Here is a 21,264-nt window from a genome sequence, read left to right as displayed (position 1 = left end):
GAAAAAATTTGCCCTTTGTGTTCATAAGTCACATTTTTTTGGTAGTTGGTTGCTGCAAGGTCACTTACCTCAGCTCACTGGCTGCACCCACAGACTGTGACCTACTCAGAAAAAGGGTTTTATTGTGCCTAACTTTTATCACCAACTTCACTGAAGGTCTAGTATATAGTAGATGATAAACACATTTTTTTAAATAAATATATTTTAAAGGGACAGGAAAAGTGTAGATAGATCAAATGCTGTATTAATCTTTGTTTGTGTTTTCTTCTTGTGCTGTAGCTAACTAAATGCCCAGGATTTATAGGACTAACTTCAAATTAGTAACACTGCCTGATGATTTCTTGGGGATAGTTCTGGAAATATCCAGCTACAGATGAAACCTGGCCTTTTTTAGCAATAAATAATAACTTTTATATCCTCCTGATTCTTGGAATATAAAAATAGACTGTGACCTCCCCAAGCTCATGTTCTTCTTCTCTTCAGTTTATTTTTCTATTTCTTGTGCCTAGAATATTACCTGTCACATAGCAGGTGCTCAATAAATATTTGCTGAATAAGTGAGTGAAAGAATATGCTTATGAAATTTGAAGTCTTCCCCATGTTTACGGCGAGCACTAAATCAGATTTTCACTTCCTCATGGAGGTTGATCTTATAACTTGAAAAGATGTAGGCTGAGATGTGGTTGTCTCTCACCATAGAGATAAGCAACTTACAAATCCGAAGTACAGGCCACCTCTCCAAACAACCCAGAGTGGGCCGCTACCAAATGCTCTAATGTAGTCCTCTTGGTTTCCTCTTGACCAGTGAAGGAGGTTTATTTCAAATTTTAGCCGTTTGTTGTATAGCAGCCCAAGAAAGAAAACATGTAGGTCAAGAGGGAAACTTTATCTGTCAGATGTCTAACATGCGCTAAGCTCCATACTGGTCTCCACTCAGATTTTATCTCATTTCATTCTCTTGCCCGAGTCAGGGAAGCACTCTGTTCCTCATTTGACAGATGAGACAGTTGAAGCTCAAAGATGTCACCCATAGTGCCCAAAGCTACACTCTTGTTCTATGGGAGACATAAATAAATAAATTCTATTTTACTTATGTAGGAGAAACCTGGGTAGTTAAGGTTTATAAAATCATCTTTAAATATGAGCTGATTTACATATTTGAACTGAGGGAGGATACTCAGCAGTTAGTCTCAAGGACGTGAGGGCAAATGACCTCTTTTTACCATGTGGTCTCTTGGCCAAGGTTGTCATTGGTCAGCTGTTCGTGTTACTCATAGTGAGAGTCACATCAATTCAACCAGGAATCCCAGTTATCCTGTAACAGGAATGAGCCCCAGAGAGAAGAGAACTGGTCCTAACTTGGCTCACGGACTGTGGGCTGAGGAGGTGCAAGACTCTCTGTGGTTCCATGGGGGAAGGTGAGCAGAGTCTCCCAAGCCCTCCCCACCCCCATTTGTGAAGTGAACGAAAAGAGACTTCCCTTTCCTTTTTACTTGTGGCTTTGAAACCTCACTCAAAACATACCTTGTCCAGGAAATTCATCCCTGCCAAATATAAATAATTTATATCCACATTGCCTTTCCAGCACCTCAGGCAGAATCTTCCACACCAGTGTGTCTACCTCATGGCTCTGGATTTCTCTTTGAGGCTTAGGGTATAAGACATAGGCATCATAGATCTTGCCATCTGAAAAGGAAATGGGATAAACTCACGGAATTACTTGTACCAAATTCTCTTAGGTTAACAGGAGCAAAAATCTGGCTTGCTCCCATGAGGTCCTTTTCCCTTGGGTTCAATGACTTCAGAGTGATCAGCTGGCTCTCTTGGTGCCAACATTGTCACACTAGGCTTCTCATTCTCTCAACACTTTAAATATTTCGCTTCATACTCTTTCACTTGCATAGGTTTTGAGGACAAGCTGAATGCAATTCACATCTTTGTTTCACGATAGGTAAGTTGTCCCCCCAACCTCTGGCTTTTTTTAGGATTTTTTTCCTTATCTTGGATTTTCTGTAATTTGAAAATGATAACCCTAGGCTTTTGTTTGTTCATCCTGCTTGGTATTCTCGGAGCTTCCTGGATTAGAGTTTGCTGTCTGACATTAATCTGGGGAAATTCTCAATCACTAGTGTTTCAGATACTTGCCTTCCTTTCTCTCTTTCTTCTCCTTTGGTATTCCCATTACATGTATGTTACACTTTCGGTGGTTGTCCCACACTCATTGGATACTTTGTTCTTTTTTTTCCTCCAGACTTTGTTCCTTTAGCTTTACAGTTTTGGAGGTGTCTAGTGTGATAGCCTCAAGCCCAGAGATTCTCTGTTCAGCCATCCACTAACAAGCCCACCACAGGCAGTCTTCATTTTTGTTACAGTTTTGTTTTTTGTTTTGTTTTGTTTTGTTTTCCTAATGGCTAGCTTTGTTTTTGGTCCTTTTTGAGATTTTCATCTCTCTGCTTACATTGCCTATCTGTTGTTGCATGCTGTCTGCTTTTATGCATTAGATCCCTTGGCACACTAATCAGGGATGATTTAAATTCCCAGCCTGGTAATTCCGACATCCCTGCCATTTCTGGCTCTGATGTTTGCTCTGTCTCTTCAAATTGTGCATTTGCCTTTTAATATGTCTTATACTTTTCTCTGAAGCTGGATAGAATGTACCAGTAAAAGAAAGTGCTATAAACTGGCCGTTAGTAACATGATGGTGAGGTGTGGAGGGAGGGGATGTGTTCTATGGTCCTGTGATTAGATCCTTTAGTGACTCTGGACTATGAACTCTGTGAACATTTCTCAGTCATTTATCCCCACTTAGATGGGGCAGGATGGCCTGACTGGACTGGAGTTGGGTATTTCCTTCTGTGCAGGTCAGCTAGGCTCTGATAATATCCTAGCAGGTAAGGCTTTCATTAACTAGTTTATCCTGAGGTCAAGCCTTGTTAATAAGAACAGAGTGCTCTAGGATATTTCAGAATGACTTTTCTCCTCCCCCTGCTGGAAACACAAAGAAATTTTTTCTTTGATATTTACAGTCAGAACCAGGTCAAGCTTCTAGAGGGAAAACTCACAAAAGTGTGGGTTTCCACCCCTTATGACTAGGTCCCCTGAAGAATTTAAGTCTCAGATGTGTCCACATTGAACCTCCAATGATTTGTCAGTTACCGTTGCTACTCCTAACACATTGGCATTGACCTATGAGGAAGATGGTCCTTTCCCCCTTATGTAAGAATCATTTCTCCAAGATCACACAGCCCCAATTCCAACCTGACTCCTTTGACTTAAGTCCACCAGTCCCCATGGTGAAAATGAGAATTGAAAGCAGGAGTTTCCATCAATGTCACTCCAGATGGGTCCTGTGCAATGGTGGACTGTCATAACTGCACCAGGAAAAATGGGTCCAGTCTCTCGTGATTCAGACCCACTAGCGAATTTCGTCACTGCAATTGCATATGGCATTATAGAGACCAAGCCTCTGAGTAGACTCCAGGAATCTGTTGTGCAGTGCGGAGACGTCCCACACAACAGCACATTTCGTCATCACCGAATGAGCTAAGCATCTATTGAGTAACCAACCGCAAGTAACAGTCATTGTGCTCACCCCTGAACAGATGAACAAGACACAGGATCTAACTGGAAAGACCATTCAGAGACTTGGAAATAAAAACATGAGGTGCTACAAGATAACATGGCAGAATGAACAGGAGAGACAGAAAGAAATCAAACTTCCATAGCCTGGAGCTCTTGGGGAAAATTCATAAAGGATGGAGGGCAGTTCCTGGATTTTAAATGGTTTAGAAAAAAGTGAAGTGGAAGGTAAAGAGGCCAAGAAGGGGGAGAGCTTGAGAAGGGCATGGAAGGGGGATGCTTATGCTCTACTCAGGGGTCATGTGAATCAGTAAGAAGCTCTAGCAGGGATAGAAGGTTCTAGTGAACATCTCATTAGAAAATGTGATTTTTTTTGAGCCCCAGGCTATTAGGAAATTCACAGCCAACCTAAGGGGACCCAAGAGGAAGGCTGTCTTTTATTCCCTGTTCACAGAAGTTTGTTTGAGTGAACAGACTTGAAAAGAAAGGTGGCTCTGAGCCCAAAGAAAGAATACTTGTATACTTCAAGTTTTCATCTAAATAATAGTACAGACGGTCCCCAACTTAGAAGGGTTTGATTTATGATTTTTTTTGACTCTATGATGGTACAAAAGCAATACATATTCAGGGGAAGCCAAACTTTGAATTTTGAATTTTGATCTTTTTCAGGCTAGCGATATGTGGTCCTATCCTCTCTTTGATGCTGGGCAAGGTAAAAAGACACAGCTACGAGTCAGCCACGGAATCCCCAGGTTCAACAGTCCATATACTAACAACCATCTGTACCCACACACCATGCAGTTATCCACCTTCAGGACAGCATTCAATCAATCACATCAGACAGTCAACCTTGATTGTAACACAGACTTTGTGTTAGATGATTCTGCCCAACTGTAGGTTAATGTAAGTATCGAGCACATTAAAAGTAGGCTGTGGGTTACATTCATCGAATGCATTTTAAAATCATGATATTGTTTACTTATGACAGGTTTATCAGGCTACAACCCCATCATAAATCAAGGAAGAGCTGTAGTTAAAATGTGTCCAGAACTTTAGAGTTTACACGTAGCCTTTTCTCATTTCATAAATTCTCATACCAACCACCACCTTTAAGGACCTGAGATAGAAGCGGTCTCTATCGTAGTTGCCAAATGTCTGAATGAAATTGGATTTTACAGAGGCTCAAGGATGTTCTATCTATATGGGGGAGAGAGAAGGTTTAGATCATGAGACAGTCAGCTTTTTAATAAACTGGGGTCATAAAGCAAGTACCAAAGGGATGATGAATTTGTGTCTGGAGTCTGCAGAAACCCAACCCAGCTAAATCTCCTTCTGCAACGTCTTCAACGTTAATAGTCTAAGCCACCAATCCGTAAGTGGGTATTTTTCTGAATTAAATTTGCTGTCATACTCTTGACTTTCTAAAGCCAGAGGCTATATGAAAAAAAAAATTAAGGTTTCATAAAGGCTTTATTTTTAAACATATTAGGAAGGATGTAAATTTCCTTAAAATCTTGATACTATTTCATCCTTTTATGATAAAGGATTGGTTGGGTTGGTACTCTTCTCACCACATAGCAGACATCCTGAATGAATACAGTGATTTTTGTCTATAAATCTGTGTTTATCACCGCCTCTGTCAGAAACCCTGCCATTCATGTCTCTCTTCTCTCAGGCTCTTTCTCTTTCTTCCTGCTCATTAAAAAACAATACAAAACAAAAACCTATCTTTGCTAAGTGAATTCTCTCTTTTGACAGTGTTCCATGTTCTCTGTTTTTCAAAGAAAAGAGAGGTGCATACTCAGAGACAAAAGAGAGTTGGGTAGTGAGCAACTCCCACACCTTTTAGAAGATAAAAATATAAAATGCTCCCAACTTTTTGGTCTTTTTTTTTTTCTTTCTAAGCTTTTGAGTAGAAATGTTACCTCGGTGGCTCATTCTCAAAATGCAGTGGGTTCTCAGAACTTTCAAATGACCAATCGATCATTTATTCATCAATATAGCAAAAAAAAAAAAAAAATCAAGCTTGAGGCCATTTTGCTTTTCCCGTCAGCCTTTGGTTTTGAAGGGCGCTCTCAGACAACTGCCTGCCAGCTTTGGCTGTCATAGTCACGGTGAGGGTCACATTGGTATCCTCGGATTATGGGAAAGAATGCTGAGACAGACAGGGCTATGTTATTTCTCTGGACTTTGAGCAGCTAAGTGGCCAGCCTTGATTCAAACCCAAGTCTACCACTCCTTCTGGTGTGGCTGAGATGAGAATTGGGAGGAGGAAACTTCAAAAGCATATCCCTGATTAGTCCTGTGTAAGTGTGTCAGATTGCATTTTTTAAGAAAATAGCCCTAGCAATATTTCCAGTTCCACAGGCTCTTCAGAACTGACCACACCCCCGATAAAGAGGTAGAATCCATTTCCACTCCCTTAAAATTGACTAGGACTCTGTACCTGCCTTGACAGATAGAATGTGGTAGAACTGACTCTGGAAATTCAGGGTCTGAGTCATAAGAGAAAGTATGGGTTTTCCTGGCTCTCCTGTTCTTGAAACACTAGCCCCTGGAAGCCAGTCGCTGTGCTGTGGGGAAGCTCAAAGTAGCCCACACAAGAGAGACCACATGGAGAGGCCACTGGGGAGAGAAACTGAGGCCACCAACTAATAGCCAAAATCAAAAGACAGCCCTCCAGTGGGGTTCCCAGACATTGTGGAGGTGGCACAGGCCATTCATGTAGTGCCTTTTCACATCCTGACCCGAAGAACCCATCAGCAAAATAAATGGCTGCTCTATGCTATAAAGTTTTGAGGTAATTTGCTTCCCAGCCATAGTAACTGTAACAGCAATTGGGAAGGTAACAATGGGCAATAGATAAAGATGAGTCTGACATGCCCCACTCCCCCAACTGTCTATTTCACCCAGAAAACTATAGAAATGTAGACCTACTGGTAAGTTTTTAAGGAAAGGGCCTGCTGGCAGATACTCCCACAGTCTCCCTCTATATAGTGGATAAACCTAGACAGTTCATCTAGGTTCTGGCCAAGCTCCTTTTTTCTCCTAAGGAGATTCAGCCATAATTTTGATGCTGAAATGTCCGCATGTGCCTTTATGGGCCATTGGCACAGAAACACAAGAGTTTATGGGCGTGTTTTCATATTTATGAGAGATTGCTAAAAGATCATTCAACCCCTTAATTTCTTTTACGTTATTGCTAAATTTCAAACCTAATCAAACTGGACCCAATGAAAAATCAGACAGAATCAATCTGGCCTTCACATAAGTGCTTTGACATAATTTCATGAGGTTTTGCCTTTTAGCCCTAACATGGTAGACACTAAAAGAAAAGTCACATTCAACATGCTACCACTTTTACCACAGGAATGTTGTCGTAGACAAGATTCATTATATTACACCCTTTAAAGATGAGGACTCCCCACAAAAACTCTACCTCGGAAAATGGTCCCAGAAGAAGCCACATGCTCTCATAAGCAACTGAAGAGTATTTGTGAACACCACACAATGCATCTTGTCATTGCTTTTGCCTTTACTTCTAAAGCCAACTCGTCTTCAAAAAGTGCCCAAGATTTGTCATCAGTTCTACCCCCAAGCTTTATTTTACCATTCTACCCTCTGTTCACTGTACCTATTTTGTTTTTGTTTTTAATTGTTGTGTTCTACATGTATATTCTCCACAAACCTATTTGGAAGCTGGTGAGACCTATGCAAATCTCTCTAGATGTGTAAACTAACCCTCATATTTTTGTACACACATGCACACCTGGAAGGAGAATTTTTGAAGTCACTCCTATAATTTACTAGAGAATATACAGAACCCATGGACTAGGGCAGGTGATAACTCAATAAAACTGAGCTATACCCACCTGTTACTCATGTTATAAAGCCTAACTCATGCAGCTGGGATAATAATTTATCACGAGAAGGACACAATTTGTCTATTTCTTCATTCCTATTTGCCACCCCTTACTCCACAAGCTCCCCGCATAACTCAGAAAATATCCCCCAGGGACACAATGCTGGAAATAGCAACTGGGACAAATCTTAAGTCTCATCACAAGCTCATTGCCAAAGCCAACACTCAGAGAGGAATTTATAGGGGTCGTTCTCATAGATGGAACTGTAGAGATTAGACATTTAGTCATAAAGTATATAAGCACTTATCTGAATTAAGAAAAAGAAAGAGGAGGGGCGCCTGGATGGCTTAGTCCTTAAGTGTCTGCCTTCGGCTCAGGTCATGATCCCAGAGTCCTGGGATCAAGCCCCGCATCAGGCTCCTTGCTTGGCAGGAAGCCTGCTTCTCCCTCTCCCACTCCCTATGCTGTGTCCCCTCTCTTGCTATGTCTCTCTCTGTCAAATAAATAAATAAAATCTTGGAAGGAAGGAAGGAAGGAAGGAAGGAAGGAAGGAAGGAAGGAAGGAAGGAAGGAAGGAAGAAAGAAAGAAAGAAAGAAAGAAAGAAAGAAAGAAAGAAAGGGAAAAGAAAAGAGGAAAGAGGAAAGAGGAGCCCTGGCCCACTGAGCTCCAATGCCCAAACTCTCAGCCGGAATTTGGGGTGGAGCCCAGTCTCCGCAGAGGGTGGGGCTCCCTGAGTCCGTCATCTGCTCAGCTCCCCCTGCTCTGGGTGAGTCACTATTCCTTTTTTCTCTTCCTGCTAAACTCGACCTCACTGGCAGGCAGCTGCACCAGCCCTGGGTTCTCATGCTCCTGGGAGTCCCAGTTGAGTCAGGGAGTGAGACACACACCAGGACCAGTGATATGGGAACACCACTGAAGTGTCCCCAGTGTCCCTTCAGTCAGTAACCAGAAAGCAGGTGGGCCACTCATGTGTGTATGTCAGAAAAGACAAGTGGGGGCACGCAGGTCTCCTCCGTCACATTCGTAGGTGGGAGCATAGGCACAAGGTGGCCCCGCGGGGACCACAGCCCCGAAGAGAGACCCCACATCCAGCCGAAGGGCCTCTGGACTGGAGGGGATTTCAGCAGCATTGGACAGGCACAGTCAGGTTTCCCTGACTGGATTTGACTCTCAAGAAAGAACACGTTGCTTTCTACACTGCCCCAGGACTAACTGTTTTGAATTCGGAAATTTAGCTTAGAATAAAGTCTGAGTTAGGACAGCTGTTTTCTCAAACTAATGGACAACAACTTGTGCTGCATGCTTTATATGCTTTATATATCCCTGAATTCCCACTCCAGTCCTCATCACTCGTCTCTGGACCTGAGTGGCATAGATGTACGTATTTCTGTGCACGTGAAGCACGTGGACTTCTCTCCGCCATGTGTTAATTTTCCATCCAATCAGGGGACATTAAAGCAGACTATTACTTTTTTCCAAGGCCTTAACAGATCACAACCATTCTGAGACAACAAGAAAATAGCACAGAATTTTAAAAACACACTTTTGGGGGGTTTGGGTTTTTGGAGTAGGGGTTCCTGGGTGGCTTAGTCGGTTAAGAATCCGACTCTTGATCTCAGTTCAGGTCTTGATCTCAGAGTCATGAGTTCAAGTCCCAAACTGGGCTCCAGGCTGAGCTTGGAGCCTACTTATAAAATGCAAATAGAAAGGAAAAAAACACCACAATGGTGGGAAGTACCTGTTCCTCAGAGTTTCAGGATCACACTGAGGCATTTGTGTGTTGAGATGTATTGGCAGGACGGGAGCTCCACAGACCAGACTGAAACCTGGGGCGGAGTGGCCAAGGCAGCTAGCTTTGGCCTTCGGACTCCAGGGTGTCCCTGGGCCCCAGGTCCTTGCTCAGTGCCTTCCTGGACATTAACTCAGTTATTCCTATAATACTCTGTGAGGCAGGCTCTGAACATTTTCTCTCCCTCCCCACTTCCTCCCTTTCCTTCCTTCCTTCCTCCCCTCCTTCCTCCCTTCTCTCCTTCCCTCCTTGCTTCTTTTTTTCTCTCATTCTATAGCCAAGAAAGAGAAGAACATTCAACACTTCCTAAGATCACAGGGGACTAAGTGGAGAACCAGATGCAAACCCAGGTCTCTCCCCAGCCTTGCAAGTCAGCCACTTAAATCTTTCTAGAAAGAGCTCCTGCCACAGGCAGCTCATCTCCCTCCATAATGTCAACTTTGCTCACGCCCCACCCCCTTGCGTTGAAGATGCAGTGCAGGTGGGAAGCCCTCTGTCGCTCTAGGAGAAGCTGTCCTCTTTGGAAAATAGCAGTAGGTGTGAGAACTCCCCAAAATGGTCACAGTGGGGCCCAGAAGCTGATGTGCTCCTCCTGAGCAAAGATTTGCTCAGCCACGACCAGGCTGCAAGCCTCATTCCACTGAACAATGCCTGTGGCCATGAACCAATGGCTTCCCTAAAGCATGAGACATTCCAGGGAGAGCCCTTCCTCCCAATTTGCCAACAACATGAAAGGCAAGCTAGTAAAATAGAATGAAGTGTATTTACAATGGTTATACAGATGAGCGGAAGCCAAGGAGGAGGCAATCTGCTATGGTTGCCCGCACTTACCTTCTTTGCTCCCAGGAGAATGGAAAGCACTTCGATACCAGAGTACAATGTCGATCTTAAAAATGTTGTAGAGGTACATGACAGATGCTGTTGTGCCTACCAAGGCGAGAAGTCCTCCTATCAAGTAAGCTTGAACATTCGGAGCTACAGATGACAGCAAATAAAGATGTAAATAATCCAATTATAATGATAATACAAATGCCAAATGGACAGGTACTAGAGGTCGAAGAGGATTCTGCTTAAGTATTTTCTTACAGTTAAATATAATAGGAACATGGGAGTAGAATAATCTGGTGTAGCCCGTGAATTTCAGGAAGGAAACATGCCCTTGGGAACCTGGGAGGGAAATTCAGTAGAAGCCTGGCTCCTCATGGTGGCCACAGCTGGGCTTGAGGGCATGAGGACTGCTCTCAAAACAAACACACTGCCAGGTCTCACTTAGCACACACTACTAGACTCTCCCGATGTACAGCCTTGAACATGCTTATTGGAAGACCTTCCCCGGTGGTTCTGTGGCACATTCCTGATTGTTCCACTGTCATAACTGCTTTCACAAGCACTCAAAACTGACAGCACGATGCCTGTCATACATAAAGAGCCATCAGCTGTCTCCCCTGAAAACCCTTGTTGTCTCCCTGAGATTGGCCGAGAGCCAAACTCCCCCCTTATCCTCCCTGTGCCAACAAGGTCTGCACTGGGGGGCTGTCTGCAAGGCACAGTCTGGGAAAGGGCAGAAAGGGTGTCTACCCCTGCTCTGCTTTGCAAACACAGGGCAGAGCGATTATGGCAAAAGCAGTGGGTGGGAGATGATCAAGAAGGAGAACCGGTTCTCCTGGAATGTCAAGTCCCTGAAAACAGGCTCAGGCACCTACACATCCCAGAAGAGGAACAGCACAGCTTTCTCCCTTGCCACCGCCCAAGACCAGTGATGGCACAGAAGGAGGCTCTGGGAAGGAGAGAATTTGGAAAGAGGAAGAAGGACAGAAGGACAGAGGAAGAGAAAGTCTCTCCATTCTTAGAACCCACCACATACACCACTTCCTTTTTCTGTCCCTTCCTGGTGTTCTAGTCTACACAAGAAGGTGTGTATGCATGTATATGTGTATGGGGGGGGGTAGAAGGTAAAATTCTCTTTTCTTGTGTTCAAATGTGTTCAAAGAGCACAATCATTTTTTTAAAATTACTCCCTAAAGAGCTTATCATGACCTGCCCTAGGTGACACCATGTTGCAAACAGTTTGAGATCAAAGACACCCCATGCACTACTATATGTCTTTAAATAAATCTCACGATAAAGCACAATAACTAAAATGCATTCTGGGTCAACTGAAATAGCAATCCATTGATTAAGTCCCAGCACAGCCAAGTGGAACTTCTCTGCACACAGGTCCCTGATCTGATCCTGACCATGTGTTTGAGCCTCTAGCTTCTAACTCTTAGATGGATCCACACTTCCCTCCCATCCTTCCACTTCTCTCTGTCCTTCCCCAGCTCTTGGAACAACAATGCCACCTTCTCCTTTGGGAGGACCCAGGTCTGGGAACCTATAACGTATAGACTTCAGGGATCTTGGTACTGCAATGGTCACAGTAAGAAGACCATGCCGTACAATATTTATGAGTCATAAAGTCTCTGGTAATAGACAGGAGTGACGGCCCGATATTCTTGAGTTGGTCACTCATTGCCTTCAGGAGCACTGACCTCCCCTCTGCTCTGGAAATGAGATTAAAACCATCAAATGCCAAACAAGAAATTAATGCTGAGTTTCCCTACTGAATATCGCTTTGCTACAAGGAGACACTTGTCTCCTTGTCATCATTTTGAACCCTCTGAACAGTGTGTATCCCTCAAAACCATTACCTGGGAGTTTTAAAATAAAATATGCTGCGGACACTCCAGCGTGACAGACAAAAGGATGGCCGTAATCTTCCATTTTCACTTCCAAGAAGGTTATGTTCACTGTGTAAAAAATATCTTTCTGGAAAAAAATGTGTGATCTATAAAAGAAATGAGCCAATCATTTATACATGAGTCTTAGTTCCCCAGCATAGAGTATCATCTTCAGTCTAGAGAATAAAATTCTCTCTCCAGAGAACACTTTGGGCCATCACGTTACCCTGAGAATGCTTCATGGACTAGCTAGGTGAGGTGCATGCATGGTGGCCATTCCAGACTTGCATTTTCTTCTGGACAGGGACAGACAGCATCCTCAGCCCTCCAGAGACTTCCCCTGGTCATCTCCACTTAGGCTAATTTACCTACTCTACATGGACCCAACACCAGTTCTTCCATCCCTTGGACTAGTGAGTCTTGCTTGATGCCACCCCAATTAGACCACCACAAATTGGGTTTCTACCATGCAATTAGTTCATGATTAAGTCCTGTTTCCCCCAAGAGTCCCTGTGCTGCTGCCCACTTTGCTACTGAAGCCTTGAGGATCTATGGGTCATGATATAACGAAATAGGAATGAGGCTGGTTTTAAGGACTAACTGAAAGAGATTTTGTTCTGTGAAGCCCATACTTGATGTTTTGCCTCACGTGTCTAACTAGGACATGAGAAGTTTGATAACATGGGCCTCACGCTTCTCTGAACAAGAAGCTCGGCCCTGCACAGTGCTGAGGAGATCTTTGAGAGACAAAGCCAAAGAGGGTTGAGGAGTCATTGAGAAGCATCTACAAAAGTAGTACTAGCAACAAAATAACTTAAGTGAGGAAATTCTTGTCGGCTTTTAGGGAAGCCAGAAAAACACAAAACTTACTCAAATCCTTCTCTGATGCGTCTGGATTCATTATAATAATCATCCACCAACATGTTGTTGACCCTCCAGCACCGGAGATTTGTATTATCCCTAGTGTCTGTGATATTGCAGTCCACAATAAGAGGGGAGCCTATAAAAAAATTCATCAATGTTATGTGAAAAGCCTACCAAAAAGTGGTCACCTAAACAATATCCTGAATATCATTTGGTTACCAAAAATTCACCCCGGAGATCTATGTTCCTCTTTATTCTCTCCCTAGACAGAGATCACAGGGACAAGGAAACTTCCAGAATGTCTATTTTGTAAAGAGATACCCATGTGCAGCCAAGTATCACCAGCTTGGGACACAGACACTACCACCAGTCTTAGGAAACTTAGCAAAGAACTTTACAAAGTATTTCACACACATCATCTCCTTCAGTCTTCTCACCTTTAAAACATTCCTACCATCAGGAAAGAGGAGGCTCTACAGATAAGAACACTGAAGTTCAGATCGACTGGTGACTTGCCCAAGGTCATATGTGAGAGAAAGAAACTTCACCAATCGTGACCCCTCTTAGACCCCATCACACACAGTCACGAATTATATTTAATAGGTTTTTTTAAAGATTTTATGTATTTATTTGACAGACAGAAATCACAAGTAGGCAGAGAGGCAGGCAGAGAGAGCAGGGGAAGCAGGCTCCCCACTGAGCAGAAAGCCTGATGCGGAGCTCGATCCCAGGACCCCGAGATCATGACCTGAGCTGAAGGCAGAGGCTTTAACCCACTGAGACACCCAGGCACTCCTATATTTAATAGTTTTATATTTTTATTTAATTTTTATATTTACTGGTTTTCTATTTTTATTTTATTTTGCTCCTTGAGCCTAATACCTTCCATCTATTTACTCTACACAAAAAATTATTTCTACACAATCTATATTTCTTTATTCTAGGTGGAATTAAGTTTTTTGTTTTTTTGTTTTTTTAAATCATGAACTACAACCCATGTAGAGTAAAAAGTATAGGACATGAATGCAAAGCACTCATCCATACCTCTTTGACCCCATCAGGAAAGAGCAGATTGGCTGGAAATCCAGAAGCCTTCCCCATGCCCGCCCCTTGCCTGCTTTATACTCTAACACTTCCGCATTCACACTTGAACTGTAGCTTCTGTTGCCCCACGTTTTGTTTGTGATGCTCATCTGTGCTGTTGCATGTAGCTCTACTCCACTCTGTGAAGAGAATACACTAGTGCATCTCTATTTCTTGTACTGCTGCTCCGCACACACCTGCATCGCTGTAGTGTGAAGACTACTCCCCGCTGCACACCTCCTGGGGCGCCAGTACACACCTGTCCTGTATACACGCCCGTGTCTGTGACGGTACACATGCCCATCTACCGGTAAAATCGGTAGATCGTAGGTGATGCGTATCTTCGACTTTAAAAGAGATGCCACATCGTTTCCCAGCACGGCTGTACCGATTTACGTTCCCACCAGCAGTGTAGACGAGCACATGTAAGAGGGCGGGCTCAGCAGTATGTGCTGTTCTCAGTCTATTTATTTTCGCCAACTCGGTGCTGTCTGATCTCACACCTTGGATTGAATTTGCGCTGCCCTAGATGGCACCTGCTCCACCACGTTTTTAGACCTTTGTTGGCCATGCTGGTGCCCTCTGTGGTAAACCGTCACAGCGGTATGCTTCGCCTTCTGGTAGGTGGACTTGTCTTTCAATAAATGGAAGTTCTTATGTTTGCTGTGGTCGTACTTGTCAAATTCTACCTCAAGACTAGTCATTGAGGGGCACCTGAGTGGCTCAGTGGGTTAAAGCCTCTGACTTCAGCTCAGGTCATGATCTGAGGGTCCTGAGATCAAGCCCCGAATCTGGCTCTCTGTTCGGTACGGAGCCTGCTTCCTCCTCTCTCTCTGTCTGCTTCTCTGCCTACCTGAGATCTCTGTCAAATAAATAAAATCTTAAAAAAAAAAAAAAGACTAGTCATTGACTAATATGTCTTTATTTTTTTTAATCTTTCCTTACCCCAAATCATGAAGGACTTTTTCCTAGAAATGCATCATTCTGACTTCCATACTTAGATCTACAACTCACTTGAAATTATTTTTATAAACAGTGTGAGAAAGGGGTCAAGTTTTTATTTTATTCCATATTCTGTCCCATTGTCAAGTCCCACTTGTTGAAGAGATCACATCTCTCCTAGTATAGTGTCAGCCTCACCAAAATCAAGGGCATAATATAGCAGATTTATTTCTGGGGGCCTTCAATTCTAACCCACCGTCTACCTTGTATCAGAACTACACTCTCTAAGCCACGGTAGCTTTTTATTAAATCTTGAAATTGGGTGGTACAAATCCCTCAGCTAGTTCTTTTTCATTAAAAGTGTCTTGACTATTATTCAGTCTTTACTTTTCCATACCAACATTATAATCAACTTACCAAATTCAGCAAAAACTAAATTGTCTGGCTTACCCTCAAAAAAAAAGGAAATGTGTTTAATAGTTCAGTCTTGAGCATGTTGTTTCTTCTATAGGCTTCTAAAGATAGATTTTTTAAAATTAGATTAAGGGCATTCCCTTACATTCCTAGTTGTTGTTGTTTTTCTTTTCAGCGTAACAGTATTCATGGTTTTTGCACCACACCCAGTGCTCCATGTAATCCGTGCCCTCTCTAATACCCACCACATGGTTCCCCCAACCTCCCACCCACCGCCCCTTCAAAACCCTCAGATTGTTTTTCAGAGTCCATAGTCTCTCATTCATAGTTTTAAAAGAGTGTTTTCTTTTTAAATAATAAATTCCTAGTTCAGGCGTTCTAAATGGCTTTTCAGTATCTATAAGTGTATTATTTTTTCTTTTTTGGTTTGTTATGTAAAATAAAAAAGGATGACTTACATAATATGAGGCAAGTTAGCATTGTTTCACATAAACCAACTGAACCGTAATGTATCACTCTTTGGGTATGCTGCTAAAATAAATTTGCTAAGAATGGGGGAGCCAGGTGGTGGGTATTATGGAGGGCACGTATTGCATGGAGCACTGGGTGTGGTGCATAAACAATGAATTCTGTTACACTGAAAATTAAAAAAAAAAAAGAATGTGCTTAAATTTTTTCATCTGTGTTGATGAATGAGATTGGCCTGAAATTTCCTTTATAACGACGTCCTTGTTGGATCCAAGTGTCAAGATTTTCCTGACCTAATAAAATGAATTAACAACAGTTTCTTCTTTTTCTACTCTGTGAAACTATTTAAATCTGTTGGATTTCTTTATTAAATGTTTCGTAGAGTTCACCAGTAAAGCCAGGTGGATCTAGAATTTTGTTCATGACAAGATTTTTTATTTCTAGTCATATGCCAATTTTGAAATCTGTATCTTCTTGTGCCAGATCCTATGTGCTGGTTTTTATGGAAACTGCCCATTTCTTTTTAGATTTTCAAATTGTTTGGCACTAGATTTTCCAGAGTGTTCTTTTCTGACCTTTCTCATGTGTATATGATCTATGGTGATGGTCTCTTTTTCCTTCAGATTGTGCTTTCTCTCTTTTCTTAATCATTCAGGGGCTTAGCAATCATGTTCCACTTTTCAGAAAACTAAGTTCTTTCCTGTTAATCACTCAATTGCATGTTCATTTACTATTTCACTATTGTCTGTGATTACCGCTCACCTCCTTTCTCCCATTTTGTTGGATTCATTTTGCTTCTCCTTTTCTGTCTTCAGGGGTGAGCTTGCATCTCATGGATATTTCAACTAGCTTCCTTTCCTAATTCAGGCTATCAAGCGTGCTCTGATCAAATTTTTGTATCCCACCAGCCTTGGTATAAACTTTTCATGAGTATTCATTGTCAAAATATTTTCTGATTTCTACTTTTATCCATAGGATATCTAGAGAGTTTTTTTATTCTATTGTTTTCTATAAAGTCTAGCTTTGCAGTCCAATATACAGTTGATTTTATTAAACATTTCTTTTTTCTTTTTAAAGATTTTATTAATTTATTTGAGAGACAGCAAGCATAAGCTGGGGGCATTGGCAGAGGGAGAGGAAGGAACAGAGCAGGAAACCCCATGTGAGGCTCAATCCCAGGACCCTGGGATCATGACCTGAACTGAAGGCAGGTGCTTAACCAACTGAGCCACCCAGGCCTCCCTTTATTAAACATTTCATTTTGCTTAGAAAGAATGTGTAATCTGTAGCAGCTGGGCTCGGGGTTCTATGATATGAACATTAGGCCATTTGTTGGGCACATTTTGTTTGTTGCGATAGGGTGTTCTGCTTGCTTTGTTCTACCAGCTACCTTGCAAAGTGTCATTATTATTATTCCATTATTAGTGTGGACTTAATCCTGAACTGGCTATGTCTTTCTGCATGTATACACACACGTTCACAAACACACACTTTTAAGGCCATGTTATTATGTATCTACAGGTTCACTATTGAACTTTTAGTCATTATGAAGGATCTCTGTTCACCTCTAATAATGGATTCTACCTTCAGATCTACTTTGATATTAATATAATTATACCAACATTATCTTGGTTAGTGTTTATACCATATATCATTTTCTACTCTTTTCTCTTCCAGCATCTTGTAAACAACCCAGAGTTTTGATTTGTTCTTTCAAATCCAGTATGACAATCTTTATTTGGAGCGTTTAGTCCATCCTGAAATCGGTGACAGATGCACGTTTAAATCAACTATCCATATATATCATATATCATATATATCATATATCATATATATCATATATATATATATCATATATATATTTTTTTTTTGTAGCATCTGTCCTATATCTGTCTTTTCCCTCTTGCTATCTTTTGACTCCTTCTTTTGGATTTCCTCTTACCTTCCTCTTGATTATTTTTTAATTATTCCATATAATGCTCTATCTTTGAAATTTTATTATTTTAGGGTTACCCTGAATATTAAAACAGAGATCCTTGAACTTATCAAAGTCTGATATTATTATTTCTATCCTCTTCTAAGAGAATGTAAAGTCTTAGGATGCAATTGCTTTTAGCCTTCTCCCGACAGACAGGCAAATGCAGTTGTGAATTCTAATTCCATATATATTTTAAATTCCATGAACAGTCATCATCATTATTGCCTCATAGAGTCAAGGTTCATTTGGATTTACTCACTTATTTTTGCCAACATTTGCTACTTCCTTCCCTCCTCCATAGCTGATTCACAATCTAGAAACATTTCCTCCTGCTTAAAGAATACTGTAGTAGCTCCTTTGGTGTAAGACTGTACTTAACAAATTTTGTCATTTTTTAGTTTGTCATATTTTCACTGACTATAAAATTAGCAGCACTTTTTTTTTTCAGCAGACAACCTCCACTCTTTCCATTAAAAATTCAAACAGTGGGCTTACTGTTGCGCATAGAGGATGGGTTTATTTTTTTCCTCTTCTTCTAACTTTTAAGATATTTTTCCTTTGTTTTGGGTTTTCTGCAGTTTCACTTTGGTATTTCAAGGTGTAGGTTTGCCTTTATTTGTCCTGCTGAGTCTCCTTAGCTTACAGCATCTTTGAATTAATGTGTCTATCAGTTTCAATATTCTCAGATTATCACCTAAATAATACTGTCTCTGCTCCCATTTTCTCTTTTCTCTTTCTTCTGGGATTGCAATTATATACATGTTAGCTCTGTGTATCCTTTCTCTCTAACCTCTGTATTTCTTAGTCTTCTGTCTCTCTGTGCTTAATCCTAGGCATTTTTTTCCTGACCTATATTTTCGTTCAGTAACTTTTTTCAGGTGTCTCATAAGCTTCTAAACCTTTTATCGAGGGACACCTGGGTGGCTCAGTTGGTTAAGCGGCTGTCTTCAGCTCAGGTCATGACAGCATCCTGGGATCGAGTCCCACATCGGGCTCCTTGCTCAGCAGGGAGCCTGCTTCTCCCTCTGCCACTCTGTCTGACTGTGCGCTCACTCTCTCTCTCTCTCTCTCTCTCTGACAAATAAATAAATAAAATCTTAAACCCTTTATTGAGTTTTTGGTTTTGGTTATTATATTTATCAATTCTGATATTTGATTTGATCTTTTTCAAATTTGATATGGTCATTTTTTAAAAGTCTGCAGTTGTCTTTTGAAAGCTGCAATCATGTCTTTTCCTTCCTTAAACATGGTAAGCACAATATCTCTGTCTATCTATCTGTCTCTATCTGGGGCCCTGGGGATCTGTTTCTGTTGTATGTTGTTTACCACCTAGAACATACTGAGTCAAACGTTATTTGTGAAGGTTCTGAACACATATTGGCATTTCCTTCTACAAAGTTGATACCAGTCCACTCATTTATTTAGCTACTTAGCAACCATTTCTTGAGCATCTGCTCTGTTCTAGAAACTGTTCTGATCACTGGTGATATAGGAAGGAAAAAAACAGACAAAATGACAGCTCCTAAGCAGCATTTAAATAGAATTAGAGATACCAAGACAAACTATGTGGGGTAGGGATAAGTACTTTACTGAAAACAGAGCTCAGGGGATAGAGCATGATGGTGAGTGAGGTGTGCTTTGTTTTTGTTTTTTAAGATGTTATCTATTTCTTTGAGCGAGAGCAAGAGAGAGAGCACGAAAAGAGTGAGGGACAGAGGGAGAAGTAGGTTCCCCACTCAGCTTAATGTGGGGCCCAATCCTAGGACCCCAAGATCATAACCTGAACAGAAGTCAGGCGCGTAACCATCTGAGCCACCCAAACACCCCAGAATGGTGCTGTTTTAATGTGGTGGTCAAGTGAGATGACATTCATTGGAGACCCGACGGAAGTGAAGGAAGGGACCATAGAGCTGTGTGGGGAAGAGCATTTCAAGCAGAGGGAAAGGCATATGCAAAGTCCCTGAGGTGGAGATGTGCCTGAGATGTTCAAGGAACCGCAGGTATATCAGGGAGATCAAGTGTGAGCTTACCAGTGTGAGGACTGGCAAGGGGAAGTCAGCTGTGGAGGGCCATGCTGGGAATGCAGGAACTTTTGAATTCAAAATAAAATTTTATTCTGAGTGAGATGGAAAACCGTTGAGGAGCTTTAAACACAAATGTTTTAAAGGGATCGCTTGTATTTGTGGCCACTAATGTATTAGAACACCCTTTATGTTATACTTGCTAATATTTGGTATTTACATGTTTTTTTTAAGATTTTATTTATTTATTTGACAGAGAGAGATCACAAGTAGACAGAGAGGCAGGCAGAGAGAGGGAAGCAGGCTCCCCGCTGAGCAGAGAGCCAGATGCGGGACTCGATCCCAGGACCCCGAGATCACGACCCGAGCCGAAGGCAGCAGCCCAACCCCCTGAGCCACCCAGGTGCCCCTGGTATTTACATGTTTTAATACTTACCAATTTCTTAGATACATATCATTGTTTTCATGTACATTTCTTTTATTTCAGATGAATATATTTTCATACTCTGTTAGTCTTTTTTTTTCCTTCTGTGAATTATTCATTTGCCTCATTTGGATTATTCTTAGTCCTTGATTTGTTGATATTTTTGTACAGAAATGATATTACCTGTTTTTTGAGATCTCTGTCCCAAACATTCTCTCTTAGTTTGTCATTCACATTTTAACTTTACCATTTTTCCTGTATATAGACATTTACCGCTTCTATGTGAGTATAATTTTTAATCTTCTGTGATTTCTTCCACTGATTTTATGCATAGAAAGCACATCATTCTGAGGTTAGGTATAAATTTATCTCAGTTTTAAATGGTACTTCTGTGGGTTTATTTTTATATGTAGTTTTTTAATTCATCAAAATTGTATTTTTCTGTCTGAGGTAAAGAATGAACTACATATTCTTCACATTTAAAAAGTTACACTCATACCACACATACACTATGTCTCTCCTTCCCTACATATTTTTAAATGCCACAAATCTCCTTTACTAAATTGTTGTATGTCCTAGGATATGTTTATTGTTTTCCATTATGTTGCTTTAATCTATTTGTATATAAATACCAGTACTTACATACTGTTGCTTTATAATTAAACATACTTCACTATTTACTAGAAAAGATCTCTCTTTATTCTTCTATTCAATTATTTTCCTGCTAAATTTTTCCAACATTTTTTGACATGAATTTTTAAAATGCTTCATCAAGTTTCAGAACATTCAATGAAATTTAACTGGTTTTATATTAAACATGTATATTAATCTGCCCTTAGTGATTTCAATGGTTTCAATAATTTTACTCACCCAGTTGTACTTCAATTGAATTGTTTTTTGGATAAATGATTTTAGGAATTCTTCCTGCATATCCATTTGTTTCTGCTAAAAAATCATACGCACATGAAATTGCATTAGAATCATGTATGATACATTTCCAACTATTTATCCAGTTATAGTGTAAAGAAAACATGGCACTGAGCAGGTCTTACCTAAACATGAGCCAAGGCATGATAAGCTACTGCCTCTTAAATGCATATTTTTAAACCAGAAATTGA

At 41.1% G+C, this 21,264-nt stretch overlaps 1 protein-coding gene across 3 annotated transcripts in view; it reads right to left on the bottom strand.

The window, feature by feature from the left end:
* IL1RL2 (interleukin 1 receptor like 2) overlaps positions 1-21,264 on the bottom strand; it is a 35,693-nt gene that overhangs the window by 1,000 nt on the left and 13,429 nt on the right. The window contains exons 6-10 of one of the 3 annotated variants that reach the window (XM_032840423.1): positions 21,017-21,088; positions 12,823-12,952; positions 11,923-12,059; positions 10,064-10,207; positions 1,525-1,686 (exon numbers count right to left, since the gene is read on the bottom strand). In XM_032840423.1, coding sequence (XP_032696314.1) covers positions 1,525-1,686; positions 10,064-10,207; positions 11,923-12,059; positions 12,823-12,952; positions 21,017-21,088 — 645 coding nt within the window. Of the gene's footprint in view, positions 1-1,524; positions 1,687-10,063; positions 10,208-11,922; positions 12,060-12,822; positions 12,953-21,016; positions 21,092-21,264 lie in introns of all 3 variants that reach the window. The other 2 variants (XM_032840422.1, XM_032840424.1) reach the window with 2 other exon arrangements.

The sequence above is a fragment of the Lontra canadensis genome, unplaced genomic scaffold, assembly GCF_010015895.1.
Source record: "Lontra canadensis isolate GAN:19392208 unplaced genomic scaffold, GSC_riverotter_1.0 scaffold112, whole genome shotgun sequence".
NCBI classification, from domain to species: Eukaryota; Metazoa; Chordata; class Mammalia; order Carnivora; family Mustelidae; genus Lontra; species Lontra canadensis.
This window is presented reverse-complemented; position numbering and strand designations above follow the sequence as displayed.